The sequence below is a fragment of the Stenella coeruleoalba genome, assembly GCF_951394435.1.
Source record: "Stenella coeruleoalba genome assembly, chromosome: 17".
Taxonomy (NCBI): Eukaryota; Metazoa; Chordata; class Mammalia; order Artiodactyla; family Delphinidae; genus Stenella; species Stenella coeruleoalba.
The window spans coordinates 76,099,954-76,117,277 of record NC_137163.1 but is presented as its reverse complement, the minus strand read 5'-3'; the positions used below and the strand labels follow the sequence as shown (position 1 = coordinate 76,117,277).

General features: G+C 45.6%; 1 protein-coding gene across 4 annotated transcripts in view; it reads left to right on the top strand.

The window, feature by feature from the left end:
* Positions 1-17,324, top strand: part of LYN (LYN proto-oncogene, Src family tyrosine kinase) — a 112,674-nt gene that overhangs the window by 65,645 nt on the left and 29,705 nt on the right. For all 4 annotated transcript variants that reach the window (XM_079902368.1, XM_079902369.1, XM_079902367.1 and 1 more), the window contains 2 exons: positions 10,241-10,423; positions 12,465-12,541. In XM_079902368.1, coding sequence (XP_079758494.1) covers positions 10,241-10,423; positions 12,465-12,541 — 260 coding nt within the window. The remainder of the gene's footprint in view (positions 1-10,240; positions 10,424-12,464; positions 12,542-17,324) is intronic.

Here is a 17,324-nt window from a genome sequence, read left to right as displayed (position 1 = left end):
GATGTTTGTCTTTTTGTGTCTGGCTCATCTCACTCAGCATGGTGTCCTCAAGGTTCACTCACGGTGTAGCCTGTGTCAGAATTTCTTTCGTCTTTTATGGTTGAACAATATTCCATTGTGTGGATGTACCACAGCTTATCTATTTATCCGTTGATGAACATTTGGGTTTCCACCTAATGCTTCTTTGAACCTTCGTGTGCAAATTACTGTGTGGACGAATGTTTTCATTTCTCTTGGTTATATACATCCTCCTAGGAGTGGAATTGCTGGGTCACGTGGTCATTCTATGTTTAACTTTTGAAGGAACTGTCAAATTGGTATCTGCTCTTTTTTTTTTTTTTAAATTGCAACTTTTCCCCCGAGGTATTTGCAGTTACTTCTTAATATATTTTTTCCAAATCCACAGAATAGGGGCAGGTATAGTAAACACTGTATATTCTTCACCTAGATTCACCACTTAATACTTTGCTGTATTCTCTGTACGCACACACACACACACACACACACACACACACACGTACGTATCTTATTGTTACTGTGGAGCCACATGAGGGTAAGTTGCAGAGGCGATGACTTTCACCCCTAAGTACTTACACAGGTGTCTCCTAAGAAGGCCATCAACTCCCACTGCACAGTGGTCACGTGTGGGAAGCTCCACGTTGGTCCACACTGTCTAGTGTAGCATCTGCATCCGAATTCCCCCCATTGTCCCAGGGGTGTCCTCATGGCTGTCGGGATCGTGTGTTTGCGTTTAGTTGACCTGTCTGGAGTCTCCTTGAATCTGGAACGGTCCCCCAGCCCACCTCCATCGTTCATGACAGGTCAGTCACTTTGAAGAACTGCCCCTCGTTTGGATTTTCTGATTTTTCCTGTGATTTGGTCCAGGTTACGCCCTTGGGCACGGATAGCATCTAAGTGTTAAGCGATGCCGTGTCTTCCTGCGTCCGTTGCGGCGCAGAATGAGGGTTGGTCCCATCATTGCCAATGTTCTGTTTCACTTTAAGGAGGACCACCAGATTTCTCCGTTATGAATGTGACTTTTTAATTCCCTGTTGTAACTAATGAATCATCTGTAGGGAGAGTCCTTCAAATTGTGTAAATATCCGAAAGCGCTTTCCCCAGATGCTTTCAGCATTACTCGCTCATTTGGATTCTCATCCCTCTTAGAGGCCATAACTTCTCTGAAAGCTGCAGGCGTCTGTCCTCTGACCACCCTCCCCTAAACGCGGCGACTCCAACCTCTGGCTCAGGCCAGGAACCAGGGACTCTGCCTTCCGTCCCTCGCCTCCCCTTTCCAGACTTGTGTCTTTAGTGAGCTTATTGGCAGGAAAATACACATTCATTATTACATTTCACTGCCCTCTAGGTCTCCAAGTCCATCCTTCCTCTCTGCACGTGACTGGGGAGGAGATGAGTGTCCAGGGGGAGGGGGGGGAGAAAAGAATGTCCCAGCTACACATTCCAAGTGCATTTTCATCCACTGTCTCACACACTCGCAGCAGTAGGGCTGGAAGGGAGGAGTCACCGTCACCACCGATGAATGAGGGCCCTGAGAAGCAGGGAAGCAGCTCACCCAGAGTCACTCAAGGCGAGGAAGAAGCCAACTGCTGCGGCCTCCCAGAGCCTCGGACTCGCTCGCTTGCTAAGCTACCTACAAGTTAGTTGGACCTCCCTGGCCTCAGTTTCCTCATCAGGAAAATGAGCAAACAACTATCTCATCAGTTGCTGCAAGGAAGAAGGAGATTATGTACCTGAAGTGTTTCCTGTAGAGTGTGGCTCTATGCGTGCTCTATTTTTATTATTATTTTCATCTTACCGTGTTTGACTATAGTCACTAGAAGCTATATTTCAGTGGATTTTCCCCCAGTTTTAATTATGAGTTCAAACTAAAAATAATCCAGTTAGACCTTCCTATGGAGATTTGGTGATGAAGGAATTGCGTATCTGTCTTGAGGATAAAGTAGGGGGAGCTTGCTGGCGTGTCCTCGTCTGCTCTGAAACAGTAACCCTGCCTACGGAGTGGTCGTGTGGAGGTCTGTTCCACCCTCCTTGCGTTCAGCTCTGAAGTGGTATAAAGGCATTGAACCGCATGCTGTGTGCACCGGAGAGATCAGATCGGCTGGTCTGAGAAGTTACCAGCTTCAGGGGGAAGAGATTGCGATAGCCTTCTTGTGTTTTCTTAAAATTTTCCCAAGGGCTACTAGCAAGTGGAATGGTAAGCTCTTTACCAGCTCCACCATGGGGGTGCCCACCAGTGCCATGTGCCAGCCCAGCTCGTACAGTCCAAAGACGCTGAGGGTGTGAGCTCACAGGCCCTCACAGCAAGGCAGCAGGGAGGGCCCACGCCTGAGAAGACCTGCTCTCAGCCGGGTTCTGAGCCCCTGAGCCAATTTCTGTTCAGCGGCTCGAGGCTGTGCTGAAACTGTCACCTGGAGCTCAAGCCACTGGTGCTTTCTGGGATGGAGAAAACCTCTTTGCTTCCAATTCCAGATGAGCTAAATCCCCCTGCCCACCCACCCTCTCCCATTCATGGGCTTCCATGTGCTCAATGTCGACGCTGATCTTAGAGGAGTTTTATTTAACGGGTACCCAGGTGGTTGCCTGGGAGAAACTGAGGTTTAGAGGAGAGGAGAATGGGACCATGGAAAAGATATAATTGGTCTCTCCAGAGTGCTACTTTTTATTTAGACTGTTTGAAAGAGGCTAAAAATCTTGGGAAAATTCAGCATTTGGATAGGTTTGTTGATCATGTGTGTGTGTGTGTTAAAATTTACCACCGTAGCCATTTTTAAGTGTATAGTTCAGGACTGGTATGGACATTCACGCTGTAAAACCAATCTTCAGAACTTTCATCTTGCAGAACTGGGGCTCTAACATCGTTAAACACAACTCTCCTTGCCGCCTCCTCCCAGCCCCAGGTAACCCCACCACTCTACTTTCTAACAGCGTGACTACTCTAGGGACCCCGAATAAGTGAAATCATACAGTTATTTGTCTGTGTCTCTGTGTGTGTGTGTGTGTGTGTGTGTGACCAGCTTATTTCATTCAGCATAACGTCCTCCGGGTTCATCCCTACTGTAGGTGTATGTAAGAATTTCCTTCCATTTTTAAGGCCGAACAATATTCCATTGAGTGTTAATTATACAGTAATGTAGATGACTATATAGTAATCCATAAACAATGGATTTCGGTTGCCCGTTCATCCACTGATGGACACTGTTTTGGCTGTTGTGAATAATGCCGCCGTGAACATGGTGCAAAAGTATCTCTCTGAGACCTTGCTGCCACTTTTGGCGGGGTACACACCCAGGAGTGGAATTGCCGCATAATACGGTAGTTCTATGTTTATTTTTTGAGGAACCTCCATACTGTTTTCCTTGGTGACTGCATCAGTTTACACTCCCACCACCATCTCCACATCTTCCCCAGCACTTCTCATTTTCTGGTGGGTTTTTTGTTTGTTTGTTCGTTTGTTAGTAGCCAGCCTAGTGGACGTGAGGTGGTGTCTCATTGTGGTTTTGATTTGCATTTCCCTAATGATTGGTAATGTTGAATATCTCTTCATGTGTTTATTGGTGATGTGTATATATATCTTCTTTGGAAAAATGTCTGTTCAGTTTCTTTGCCCATTTTTAAAATTAGGTTGTTTGTTTGATTTGCTAATAATGTTTGAAAAGGGAGAGATAGCAGAGGCTCACTTGAAATGGGGGTTATAATAGAACCTAGCCTGTAGGGATGGTATAAAAATTGAATGAGATGATGCAGGTAAGCATTTAATACAGTTGACAGCATTTAAGAACTGTTGTAATTATTAAATACTTAATTTTATTATGAAGATAGTATGATAAATTAGAGCAAAGGCTATGAAATAGAGACGAGATATTACCCAGGATTCCCCCCCTCAACACAAGCTGTTTCTTGCTTTTTTTTGTTTTTTTTTTTGCGGTACGCGGGCCTCTCACTGTCGTGGCCTCTCCCGTTGCGGAGCACAGGCTCCGGACGCGCAGGCTCAGTGGCCATGGCTCATGGGCCCAGCCGCTCCGCAGCATGTGGGATCTTCCCAGACCGGGGCACGAACCCGTGTCCCCTGCATCGGCAGGCGGACTCTCAACCACTGCGCCACCAGGGAAGCCCTGTTTGTTTTTTTTTTAATTAAACTTTTTGAGATAACTATAGAGTCACATGCAGTTGTCAGAAATAATACAGAAATGAAAACATCTGTTCACACACTTTTACACAAATGTTCATAAATAAGAGCATTATTCATAATAGCCAAAGAGTGTAAACACCCCAAATGTCCATCAGCTGATGAATGGATAAACCAAACGTGGTGTATCCATGCAATGGAATATTACTTGGCAATAAAACAAATAAAGTCTTGATACATGTTACAACATGGACGACCCTTGAAAACATGATGATAAAGGAAAGAAACCAGATACAAAGGACCATGTATCATGTGATTCTATTTATGTGACATGTCTGGAATAGGCAGATCTGTAGAGACAAAGTAGATGAGTGGTTGCCTCAGGTGGGGGGATGGGAGGATGGAGACGTGATTGTTCATGGGTACAGGGTTTCTTTTGGGGCCAGAAAAATGTCCTAATAATTGATTGTGGTGATGGTACCACAAATCTGAATATACAAAAGCCAGTGAGTTGTATATTTTATTTTTAAGTCATTATTTAAATTTATTTAAACTTTATTTATTTAAAATAAATTATTTAAATTTATTTTATTATATTAATATTTTTGGCCATGCCATGCGGTATGTGGGATTCTAGTTCCGCAACCAGAGATTGAACCCGTGCCCCCTGCAGTGGAAGTGCAGAGTCTTAACCACTGGGCCACCAGGGAAGTCCTGAATTGTATATTTTAGATTTATTTATTTATTTATTTTTGGCTGTGTTGGGTCTTCATTGCTGCATGAGGGCTTTCTCTAGTTGCGGCCAGCGGGGGCTACTCTTTGTTGCAGTGCACGGGCTTCACGTTGCGGTGGCTTCTCTTGTTGCAGAGCACGGGCTCTAGGCACGCAGGCTTCAGTAGTTGTGGCACGGGGGCTCAGTAGTTGTGGCTCGTGGGCTCTAGAGCACAGGCTCAGCAGTTGTGGCGCACGGGCTTAGTTGCTCCATGGCATGCGGGATCTTCCCGGACCAGGGCTCGAACCCGTGTCCCCTGCATTGGCAGGCAGATTCTCAACCACTGTGCCACCAGGGAAGCCCCGAATTGTATATTTTAAATGGGAAAATGATATGGTATATGAATTATATTTCAATAAAGCTATCGTATATATAAAAGAAATAATACAGAGAGGTCCCATGTAGCCTTTACTCAGTTTCCACCAATAGTAACGTCTTGCAAAACTGTGGCATAATATCACGGCCAGGATATTGCAATCGAAAGTTGTTTGTTTTTTAATTGTGCCTTTCTCCTTCTAGTTTTGTATTAAAGAAAGAGAAGAAGAAAGGGAGGGAAGGAAGGAAAAGAAAGAAGAGAAAAGGAAAACAATAGAAAATTTTGATCTGGGATCTCGTGCAAGCATGGGTCTGTGATTCTGGCTACCAGCCAGGGAGCTCTTCCTTAGCCACTGAAATTACGTCAATTTGTTGAATGCATTTAGCAGAGGAATGCTGGGGAATAAAACCAGAAGAATATTGGTGGGTGCTGTGCTGCGAAGCAGGTCACAGGATGCCCCTCTCCCGTGTGTGTCTGCACGTCTCATTCTGACCGAGGGACCCATGAAGAGCAATGTCTGTGCAATTTAGAGCTGCTAGAATTTAGTTTTTACTTCTCAAGGAATAAGCTGGCTAGCTTTGCTCATTGATGTAAAAAGGACAACAAATTAAACATTGTAGCCCTGTTAACTAAGTCAGTGAATATTTTCGTCGAGCGTGAGAAGTGGCTCACAGACTCCCAGGCACACTTCATTGTGTGGGTTTTTTGGTCCGAAGCACCGTGGACAAATACAAGGAAGTGGTCTGTTGCGGGGGGTGGGGCGGGGGAAGCAGCGGGGGGGGGGGGGGGGGGGAAGCGGTGGGGGGGAATAAAAGAAAGGAGTTTCTCCCTCAAGCTGTTTCCTCTTGTCCCGGTGATCCTCTGACATCTAGCTTGGAGACACGTTTTCCTCAGTGGGCTGTCGGATTCCCAGGGAACTGACCCATCTGTGACACGAAGGGTGATGTTTCCTGTTGCCACTTGGTCTTTGAAGAGACTTTGGGAAAGAAAGGAAGCTGATTTTGCGTTGAACTTTGCTCGATCGATTTTCACAGGAGCCAGCTGCATTGCAATGACTCACCGGCCACCTTCTAAAATCAACTCCATGCCTCTTGTGTAAAACCACCCTCCGTCGTGTGGTAGTTCAGCTCTTTTGTGCACGTTAGTCACACCTGGAGTTGGAGCTTTCTCGGCCTTCCTTACCTGTGGCAGACAGCAGTACCCACACGAAATTATTTACTACCTTCAACAGATTTTTTAAAATCGCTTTGCAACTTCCTTTTTATTTATTTACTTATTTAAAAAATTATTTATTTTTTATTGAAGTATAGTTGATCTGCAATGTTGTGTTAGTTTCAGGTATACAGCAAAGCGATTCAGTTACATATAAGAATCTTTTTCAGATTCTTTTCTCTTCTAGGTTATTACAAACCATCGAGCAGAGTTCCGTGTGCTATACAGTAGGTCCCTGTTGTCTATTTTATACATAGTGATGGATATGTTTCCATCTGTAATGACAATCCAAATCTCTGTGACTGGTGTGAACCTGCCACTACCAGGGAATATCTCGGTAAAGTACAATTTGATCCTTAGCGCTGAATAAAAATCACGCCTTCAGTGCAGGTGGAAACCTGCCGTATCGTGCAAATGTCACAGCCCTCAGAGGCCGCAGGGCGGAAGCTGTTGCCATCCTGGAGCTGTGTTTGACACAGCTGTTTTATTCACTGTTCATCTCAAACTCTTTATCAGCATTTTTAATATCTTTAGCAGCTGCAGTATTTCCTGCTAACTTTTCCCCCTACGCTTGGAAAGCATTTTTCTCTTCATCCTTTACCCATCATTTTATTTTATGTGAAAGTCTGAATGAGTCCCGTGGCTTTTATGACAACGAAGGGAGAGCAGTTCTGTTCCTTTCTCTTTGGTTGCCATGTAATGTAACAAGCAGACAGAAAGGTGCAGAGCACACAAATGTTGGATTTCGTAGCTAATGGCAACATGAAAGCCTGTGTGGTGACCACTGAGGTCGCAGCCCGTAGCGCCCACTCACCCCCTGCCGCTCACAACCCCGCCTGTCCCCCAAAGGCAGCTGCTCTTCTGACTTTGCGATAATTTCCTGACTTTTCTTTGTAGTTCTGCTATTTTTGAATATCGGGGTGTGTGTCCACAGTATAGTTTAGTTTTGCCAGGTTTTGCACTTTATGTAAAGGACTCCTACCTATTTCTCACTATTTATCGATGACATTGGAGTCGCTCCCACATTTTGGCTACTATGAACAAGGCTACTGGGAACGTTTTTGTGCTGATTGGTGTGAGGGAACATGAGTTTCTCTGGATGACCAGGAGTGGCTTTGCTGGATCACAGGTGTATGAATCTTCAACTCCACGAAATGCTGCCAACTTAATTTCCAAAGCTCTCGTCCGGGTTAGACTCTCACCAGCAACGTACAAGGGTCGGCAGTGTTCCATTTCCTGACAGCACAGTGGTACTGGGTAGATGTGGGCCCCGGGTCGGCACAGCCCGGGTGGGTGGTCACTCAACACAACTGCACTAGAAAGGAGTCTGCTCTGTCTACATCCTCCGAGGGACCTTGAGGGTATTGTTGGAGACAGGAGCTTTACAACTGAATGTCACTGATGCTCAGAAAAGAGCCCAGGAAAGGAGCTGCAGGAACTGCCCCAGCTCCCCTGCCAAGGGACCGGCACTTACCAGCACTCAAGATTGTCAGACTTGGTCATTTTTGTCTTGCCGGGTGGTGGTTTCTCCCTGTGGCTTTGTTTGCATTTCGCTGATTACTGATTAGATTGAGTTTCTTTCACAAGTTTGTTAGTCATTAGAATTTCTTCTTTTTAAAATGCCCATCCAAGCTTTTGCCTATTTTTCTTATTGGTTTATAGGAATTCTTTATATATTCTGGACACTAGTCCTTTGTCAGTTTTATATGTCAGAGAGGGTATATTTTCTTGTTACGCCTTGCTGTACTTTACCATGGATATATCGATGTAAATGAAGACCTATTTATGAACTCTTAAATTATAATGGAACCTTTTTGATTCAAATGTAATATTAAAAGCACTTTTGGGGTTTTTTTGCGGTATACGGGCCTCTCACTGTTGTGGCCTCTCCCGTTGCGGAGCACAGGCTCCGGACGCACAGGCTTAGTGGCCACGGCTCACGGGCCCAGCCGCTCCGCGGCACGTGGGATCTTCCCGGACCAGGGCACGAACCCGCGTCGCCTGCATCGGCAGGCGAACTCTCAACCACTGCGCCACCAGGGAAGCCCCTAAAAGGACTTTTGTTGGTGGGATTTACTTTAAATTTACTCTTTACACCCATGAAAGGTCGTACTGTTTGTAATTATGCATTGAGATGGAAATCAGTTTAATATATTCATAATTCCATTATTTTGTGTAGGTTGTGGCTTGTGATAATGAACTAGAACAACATTTTGTCAGCTTTATATTACTGTCTTCTCCATATGTTCCCACGCTTACTTTATTTTATATACTGCATTCTTCATTTTCCTGTAAGGCATGGAAAGCTACTACTAAGGACAAAGCAAAGGAGAATATAAAAGGAAAAGTTTTAGCAGAAAAAGCTGGATTAACGATAAGGAGAAAAGTCACTAACTAGAGTTGACTGTTAGCTGTAAACTAATACTTTTTTTTACCCATTGGAAGGTGTGGAAATAGAAACATACTTCCTTTTCTTTTTAAAAATAATTCCTTTTGTTAAAAAAAAAAGGAAGATATATACTCATTCACAAATTTAATCAAAATAAAAGAGAACAAAAGAAAGTCAAAGCCGCCCCAAATTCTGCCACCCAAAGACCAACCACCATTGTTGATTTTCACTGAGCGTAAGCTGTGCATTTGCTAATAATCGTGTGACCTGAAAAGGGACTGGACATTTTCACATCACCGTTCCTTAGACTTGTGTCTTTCTTGGGGCAGGTGCTATCAGGCTGAAAGCCACCAAGTAGAGGTGAACTGCAGGATGACTCGTGGTGGTGACCAGCCGCCACTTCCTCCTTCCTCACCCTTTTCTGTACTTCTAAGAGAACTATGGAAACAGAAAGGAAAGGAAAGGGGCATGTGATTATCTCTACTTCTGCTTCCCCAACCACTGAGAAAAAGCTTTCCCAGGAGAAAATCAAGCTTGAACGTAAACACATCATTGAGGCAGGTCCCAGAAAAGTGGTACCTTGGGGGCACCAGGTTAAGTAGAGGCAGTATTTCCCGAAGTACGTTCTGTGGGGTGTGAAAAGGTACACGAAGAAGTGTTCCGGGGTCAGAAGTGTGGGGAATGCTGCAGTTAATCGACTCAGACAGGCATCTTCCCTGATGGACTGCCACACTCGCGCTGCCTCTGGCACAGCGGGTGGGGCGGGCCGTGGTCCCCACACAGTTCAGCCCAGAGCCCTTCGTTCACGCAGAATCCAGTTCCCTTTGAAAACTTTGGGAAATGTTCATTTGACTCTAGTGTATTGTTTGTACTTTAAAGTTAGTACTTTTTTTTCAAGTGCAAAGCTTTTTCTTTTCTGATTATAAAAATAATACATATTCATTGCAGTAAATTTGGTAAAGAGTTAAAGGTATGGTGAACAAAATTTAAATCACGCATAATTAAGCCAGTCCTCGGTGTATTTTGGTGTATTTTCTTCCAGACCACTGTCAGGGTTTGTGTGTACGTAGGAGTATATAGAGCTTTGGTGTGTGTGGTTTTTTGGATAAAGAACATTTTATTAATTAGAGAAAACGGTGCAGTGCATATATGGAGTTTTATTTTACCATTGTTTTATAAAAAACCTTTTGATTTCAGAATCATCCTAGGGATTTTTTGGTAAAGATAGTACAGAGAATTCCCATCTACCCTTTACCCAGCTGCCCCTAATGTTACATATACAGGTTTTAGATAATGTTAACACTGTAGAGTTCATAGAAGTTTCTTCTGTCTATAACTAAATATCCTTCTAAGTCTGCATGAAGTTTTTGATAAACCACGGCCTCCCTTCTCTTCTCTCCCTAGGTTACTATAACAACAGTACCAAAGTGGCTGTAAAAACCCTGAAGCCAGGCACAATGTCTGTGCAAGCATTCCTGGAAGAGGCCAACCTCATGAAGACCCTGCAGCATGACAAGCTGGTGCGGCTGTACGCCGTGGTCACCAAGGAGGAGCCCATCTACATCATCACCGAGTACATGGCCAAGGGTGAGCGCCACCCACCGGCACCCCTGCTTGTGAAGGCCAGACCCTCAAAAAGGAAAACACCTAAACGTTACGAGAAGACACAGATACTTCCAATTGTAACACGGCAGGCTCACTCCCAAAGCATCAGCACGTATAGGAAAACGAAGCCTTTTTGTAAACCACCACACTGGAAGTCATCTGTTACAAAGTGGATCTGTCGTCTTCCTAGTTTCTCTGCACTTGTCTCCACATACGTATTAGCTCCAAGAGTCGTACCCCATGCCTAGTCAGCCCCCAGGATAAGTAAATATGGATGTCAAGTAAGAGTATTATTGTTATAGGTTCAAAATGTGAGTTCTCAAAATGTCAAAACCAGTTCCATTTCCTCTTTAGTGTCATCTAAATGTTCAGGATGTCACTTCAAAATGTGAATATTTTTAAAGCTTGTCAGGGTCAAACTCCTGTGTCATCACAGAATCCCCGAGGAAGAGGTTTCAAGCTACCATCTTTTCTCCCATTGTTGTCACCTTCAGATGAGGGTGACACCATCCTTCTTCCTCCAGTTCAGTAGAAATACTAATAAACTGCTAAGTGATTTCTAAAGAATCTTCAGCAGGAATGAAGGAAGAAGAGACACATGGGCCATAATCCAGAATTAGCAACGTTCTCCTGCAGAATGGAGATTACAGCGTATGTCATAGCTGAATAGGTTAGATAGATGATTATTACATTTTCTTATTTAATATATGTTAATATTTCAGAATATTAGTCCCTCAGAGTCCTTCCAATAAAGAACATTGTTTTTAAAAAAGCCCAATTGCCTGTGGCTTAGGTTGCGACAACCCAGAAGCCAGGCTCAGGATCAGACATTTAAGCAGGAGTTCAGTAGATACTTGTTGGATTAATTAATTAATAATATTTCTTAATCATAAATGTAAACATGAGTTTCTCCGGATAACGGTGCCTACCTTGTATTGAGCAATTACTATATGTCAGACTGCTCTCGGTGTCTTCCCTGGGGGATCTCACTCAATCTTCCCAGCAGTCTGAGGGCTAAGTACCACTGTTCTGAGTTGTGGATTTTTTTTTTAACTTTTAATTTTATATTGGAGGATAGTTGATTAACAGTGTTGTGTTAGCTTCAGGTGTACAGCAGAGTGATTCAGCTATATCATACATATACACGTATCTATTCTTTTTCAAATTCTTTTCCCATTTAGGTAGTTACATAATATGGAGCAAAGTTCCCTGGGCTATACAGTAGGTCCTTGTATCCATTGTAACCTTGGACAGTAGGTTATCCATTTTAACTAGAGCAGTGTTCGTTGTGGATTAACTGAGCGCTTGCTACCTGCCAGCTCCCTGGCACGTGCTTTAAACCTGTCCTCCCGTGGACTCTGATGGAGCTCCTGGGACCTACCCTCTTGACAGGGACTCAGATGAGGTACAGAACTTGCCCAAGCCTACCCTCAGGTTGGCACTATATGTTCCAGAAGAAGAAGGAGGCCGTGTTTTAGAGATAAAGCCCCAGGAAGCAGGAGACTCTGCCTGTGGGCACACGCCCCTTTAAGTAAGGTCTCACTTTCCTCCAAAGCGCAGTTGGTTCATCAAATACTCATTGGGCACCTGGGGCATGGCTGAGATCCGTGCTGGACACGGAGGGCAGTAGCCCAGCTGAGTGGCTGCTGTGGACACAGGCAGGCCGCCTGGGAGGACTGGCTGGTTTCTGTCCCAGAGAAGCTCTGGGGATCAGGTGCTGCAGGATGTGTAGCGTGGTGGCAGGTACGAAGTGCTCAGTAGCAAGAAAGCAGCGTCCACCGTCACCTTTTCTTACCTGGAGCTCAGGTACATTTCACATCAGGTCAAAGGAGACAGGTAGAAGGGGACTGGGTTTGACCCACGTCAGGAAAAGGCGCCTGTGACCACACAGATTTACAAAGCAGTCGTTTTGCGTGGTCCCCTCGCACCACCCTGCCCTGCCAGTAGGAATGATCTTTTGAATTCTGTCTGGATTTTTTTCTTGTGTGTTTGAACTACACTAACGACCTTCCTCTGTCAACAGGCAGTTTGCTGGATTTCCTGAAGAGCGACGAAGGGGGCAAAGTACTGCTTCCAAAGCTGATCGACTTCTCTGCTCAGGTGAAGTATGAAAAAACCGGCATGCCGTAAGTTTGCAAAACCTCCCTATTTCAGACTCGGGATGGAATTGGACTTCCAGGGAGAAGGCCTTTGCGTTGTGTTTCCCAGTAGCGGTGATAACAAAAAGATCTCCCAAAGGATGTGTCTTTGGAGGAGGCGATGGGTGTTGCCCTTGGAATGTGTGTGCGCACGTGTCGAGTGTTGACTTGGATGCCCTTGTCTCCGACCCAGGTCCACCTCTTTATACTTGTATTCATTTCTGCACGAGAGATAGGAACAGCACGACTGAGCTGATCACTTTGCGGGCATTTTGGAGAAGAACTCCACAGGGTGGAAGCACAGCACCTTCCAAGTGCTGCATCTGTGGTGTTTAAGTTACTGATCTAAAGTACTGACGCTTTTAAGTCCTCAGTGTTCCCGACAACAGAGGAACTGTCTTCCTTCCCTCTCTACCCCCTTTCACTCCTTCTTGTTGGGTGTGTCTTTAGGATTCTGAGAAATACTCATTTATAGCATTTCTAGTACTAGCCTAAAAGTTGCAGATTTGTTTAGTTTAGAATCACATGATGTTTTCTGAAGTGTATTTAAGAGGAGAGGGAAGTTACCCAGAAACCCAGCCCTGTGCCTGGCGTCACAAGGAAATGCACATTTGCATGTTGCCAGCTACTGACTTTGCAGGGTTTCGTTGTGTCCGTCAGTCATGTTCAGCGATTTGCTTGTCTCTTGATATTGGTCATGGGTGGTTCATGCTGGGAAGACCACATACCATAAAGCCCAAAGGAGCATGAGAAGTTTCTAGAAGTTCTGGGAAAGGGGGGTCATTATGGTCTACATTTCTTGTGCCCATTTCTTCCCCAGACCCTCTTTTAAAACTTGGGAAATTGACAAGGCCTTCTTGGGGAGATGAGGCTGAAGGGATGAGTTAGTCCACGGGTAAAGCACTTTGAGGAAGACCCAGAACACATACTGTGCAGCAGAGGGTCCGGGGCAGAGCCGGAGCCCAGCGTCCTGGACTGGAGCTGGTGCCGAGGCTCGGCCACTTGGTAGCTACTGTCAGGAAGGCCTTTGCCTTCTTGTGTCAGTGTATTCGCTCGTCCGAGGGGCACGGTCATTGCTGCTTCAAGGGGATGTGCTGAGGGTTAAAGTCAAAGCTTGGGTCACTCTTGGCACCGATGAACGAGGCCCTCCGCTCGCCCTGTTGGATGCGGGCGTTGAGAGGGTGTGGTAAAGGCTCCCCAGAAAGGGAAAGGGGCTGACAGGGGTGTGCAGGAGTGGGGCCCGTGGCCTGGAGGCCTGAGTGGTCATCCCCGCCCGTCCTAAGGGTCCGATCTGTGCCTACCATTCTGTAGGGTGGAAATTAGCATGTTGGGGCATGTGCTACACCTGAGTAGGACTTCGTCTTGTCATGTGGGCATTTTGTATTTGATTTTGTATAGCTTATCTCATAAAACCTTGACATCTTTGGAGGTTTTAGGTTCAAGTCAAGGCCTCCGTCTCTAGTCTTTAACTTTTAAATTACTTCTATTACTACAAAGGTTAACTTTTTCTAACAGAAACGAGGTGGGGGAGGGGAAGTTGCTTTTTAAACCTTCGTAACTCGCGGAGTCAGTTATCACAGAGCCTGGCACTGAGCGTGACTTTCAGGTTGTAGGTTCCAGGAAGGGCCGGGTGACTGCCGGGTACAACATCTAGCTTTAAGTGCAGGAGTGTTGAGTGTCCGTGGAGAGGCAGCTGCACTCAGAAAGGCCCTGGCAGGTGGGGTCGGCACGAAACTCACGGTCTTTACAACAGAATCCGTGTCCTTTCGAGTCTGTCTTTGTTCACGGTGCAAACCTTGCCCAGACTCTTCCCCAGCCCTTCCCTCAAGGGGGAGCGCGTGAGACCTGCTGCCCCTTAATTATCATCTGTTTCATCTGCTTGTGGCTTTTATTATAATACTGGACGGGCCTTGCACCTTGGCAACGAGGGCGGGACCTGTGCGCCCGGTCTCAGTCTGAGATCATATACCGCACACATCTGCTCCCCTGTTCACCATGCCCGCTGCCCCATCCCACTGGGATACCGCCTGTTCCCTTTATGACTGGCAGGAACCAACACTCCTCCGTCTTCATGTGCCTTTCTGAAATGATCTCTATACAAAGAAAGTCATCTCTGAATTTTTTCTCCTTTTCCTCTCCATCCTGTGCCTTTCCCATAGTGAATAACTCAAGAATAGTAAATATGAATAAAGCTGGCCCAAGGTGATACAGGACAGGGACTTCCCTGGCGGTCCAGTGGTTCAGTCTCCGTGCTTCCAATGCAGGGAGCGTGGGTTCGATCCCTGGTGGGGGAACTAAGATTCCACGTGTGTGGTGTGGCAAGAAATAAATAAATAAGAAGGTGACACAGGACACCCAGATACCTAATAATCCAGCCTTTCCTACCCCTTTTCTCCACTTGACTATTTAGAGTGGAAGTAGGGTAAAGTAGAAGAATTGGTGAGTCCACGTGGTGTTTGAACTCTAACAGTTAGTAGCCTGTAAAATACGTTTACACTTTCCTTTTTCCATTTGCATTGCCAGTAGCATCAGAGATTTGGGAAACTGAGTGTTCACAAGAAACTGTAGTTCAATGCAGCAGGTTTTCGCAATGGGAGACTGAGAGTAGAAATAAACCAGTCGACTGACTCCCAGCTCCAGAAGAATAAGGAAATGGGGGAGATGGGAGCGGGGAGGGGTATGGGAGGGGCAGCGCTGGGACTTTTCCCAGACTCTCCTCCGGCCTCTTCTTCCCTCTGGCCACCACCTACTTCCCCATGCTCCTTTCCACTCCCTGTTCTCCCTGAGGGCCCATCGAGACAGGAAGGAGGTGAGGGCACGTGATCGTTCACGTGAGAGCTGATTTCATCACTTCCTGTCTCAGGATGAGTTCTGAAAGGGTCTTCGGAGCCCCAGTATAATCCGCACCCCTCAAGCCATGTCTCAGGCCACACCCGCCTTCCTCTCCACTTAATGGAGATTAAGAAATCCCAACTAAAGCAGCCCTATCCAGTGCCTTCCTTCCTGTATTAAATGAAGCCATCTTGGCCTTTTTGCGCTCAAGTAGGAAAATGGCCCCTTTGCAAAGGAAGTTTGATAACTTCAGAGCAGAGAGACTTTGCCTAATTCCCTTCCAGCCCTTGCCTCATGTGAGAGAAGAAAAATGAACCTGGAAAGAGGAGGGGGTGAAATATGTGGGAATTCCCTTCAGCAGAGGCAGAAATGGAATCGTAGACTTGTCAAACAGAGAGGAAGAAAAGTGGGCAATTCACAGTTGCAATATGGAAGTCAGATAAATCATGTTGTGATTCAGGCCAGGGAATCAAAGCATTTCTTGGTCTCTGGAGGCAACATCCCTGACGTATAAAAAGTACCAAAAACGAAATGGACAATTAGGTGTGAGTAAAACCGTAATAAAAACGGGAGAATCAAAGTTGTTATAATCATGGCAGCAAGTAACATTTCTTGAACTCTTTCTAGATAATAAAACACTTCTGCTTCCGTCATTAAATTGGAGCCCAGCAACCTTGAAAGCATTTGTGTTGTTACTGAATACATTTTACAGATGAGGATACATTTTAATACATTTTACCTTGGACTTGCCCAAGGTTACAGAAAAGTGGGTAGAATTGCTGGGCTCCATCGTGGTTCCTCTGACTGTAGATAACTGCTGCTCTCCTCTGCACCCCGCTGCCACTCTGTGAGCAGAGTTGCCCCTGTGACGATTTTGCACCTGACGCTATGCTGATACGCATTTCCCCCTTTTACGGATTTTGATTATCAGAATTAATAACGTCTTTAGCATTTTTTTCCCCAAAAAAATCTCTATTCCCAAGATGTAGATTTTTCTATCACAAAGTGGTCACGCTCAAGATACAGTTTGCCCCTTAGTGTTAAAGTTTAAGCCACATTTAAGTTGGAAATTGGGAAAGCAAGGCGGGTAGGATACCTCAGTCTACCATCATGTGATTCTCGGCCAGTTTAGTACAAAGGCCTTTGACATCAGAGCTTCTGGGTCCGCCCTCATTACGGTATCTACTGACCAAGAAAACAGCATATAGCCTGGGGATCCCTTGTAATAACTCTAAGTTGGAACCCACCAGTCCGTTGGCGGTAAACGGGGTCTGAAGTGTCTGGAGGGGGCTGTCCTGGGGAAGTTTCTGGAGTACTTGCCAATGAGTGGGTCTCCTCATTCTGTCTGTAAAGAATCTAAAAGATAAGTTAGGATCTCATTGGCCAGCTCAAGGCTCCCCTCCATACCTCCCCCCACCCACAAATAATGTCATAATGAAGCAACTACGTTATTTTCAAAGCCTTTACTGGTATTAACCCCTGATTAATAGTGTCATCACATTTAATCTAGCTAAGCTGGAGGAAGAATCACATGGAAGTGCTGGGTCAGGTTCAGTGGGCTGTGGAAACTCAACGGACAGACTTGGTTTGCGTCTCATCCGGGAGGCTGGGTCCCCTCTCCACCTCATATTTGATCTCCCCTCTTTACACGGGAATTCTCATACGTGACTCTAGGGAGGGCACGTTCTCAGCTCTTCTTTCAACCACAAGACCCTCCTCCAGGGGAAGCGGCCAGCACTGCAGAGACAGTTAATTCCACAAAATCGCCTGAGCCGGGTCCGCCCCGCTGAGGGGTCACACGGCCATCAGGACACGGTGGTCCCTCGCTGCGTATCATTGAGGAACCACTGCTTGGAAGCCATTCCCAATGTAAACTGTCTTATAGACATGGTGGTTCTCTCTTTCTACACAAT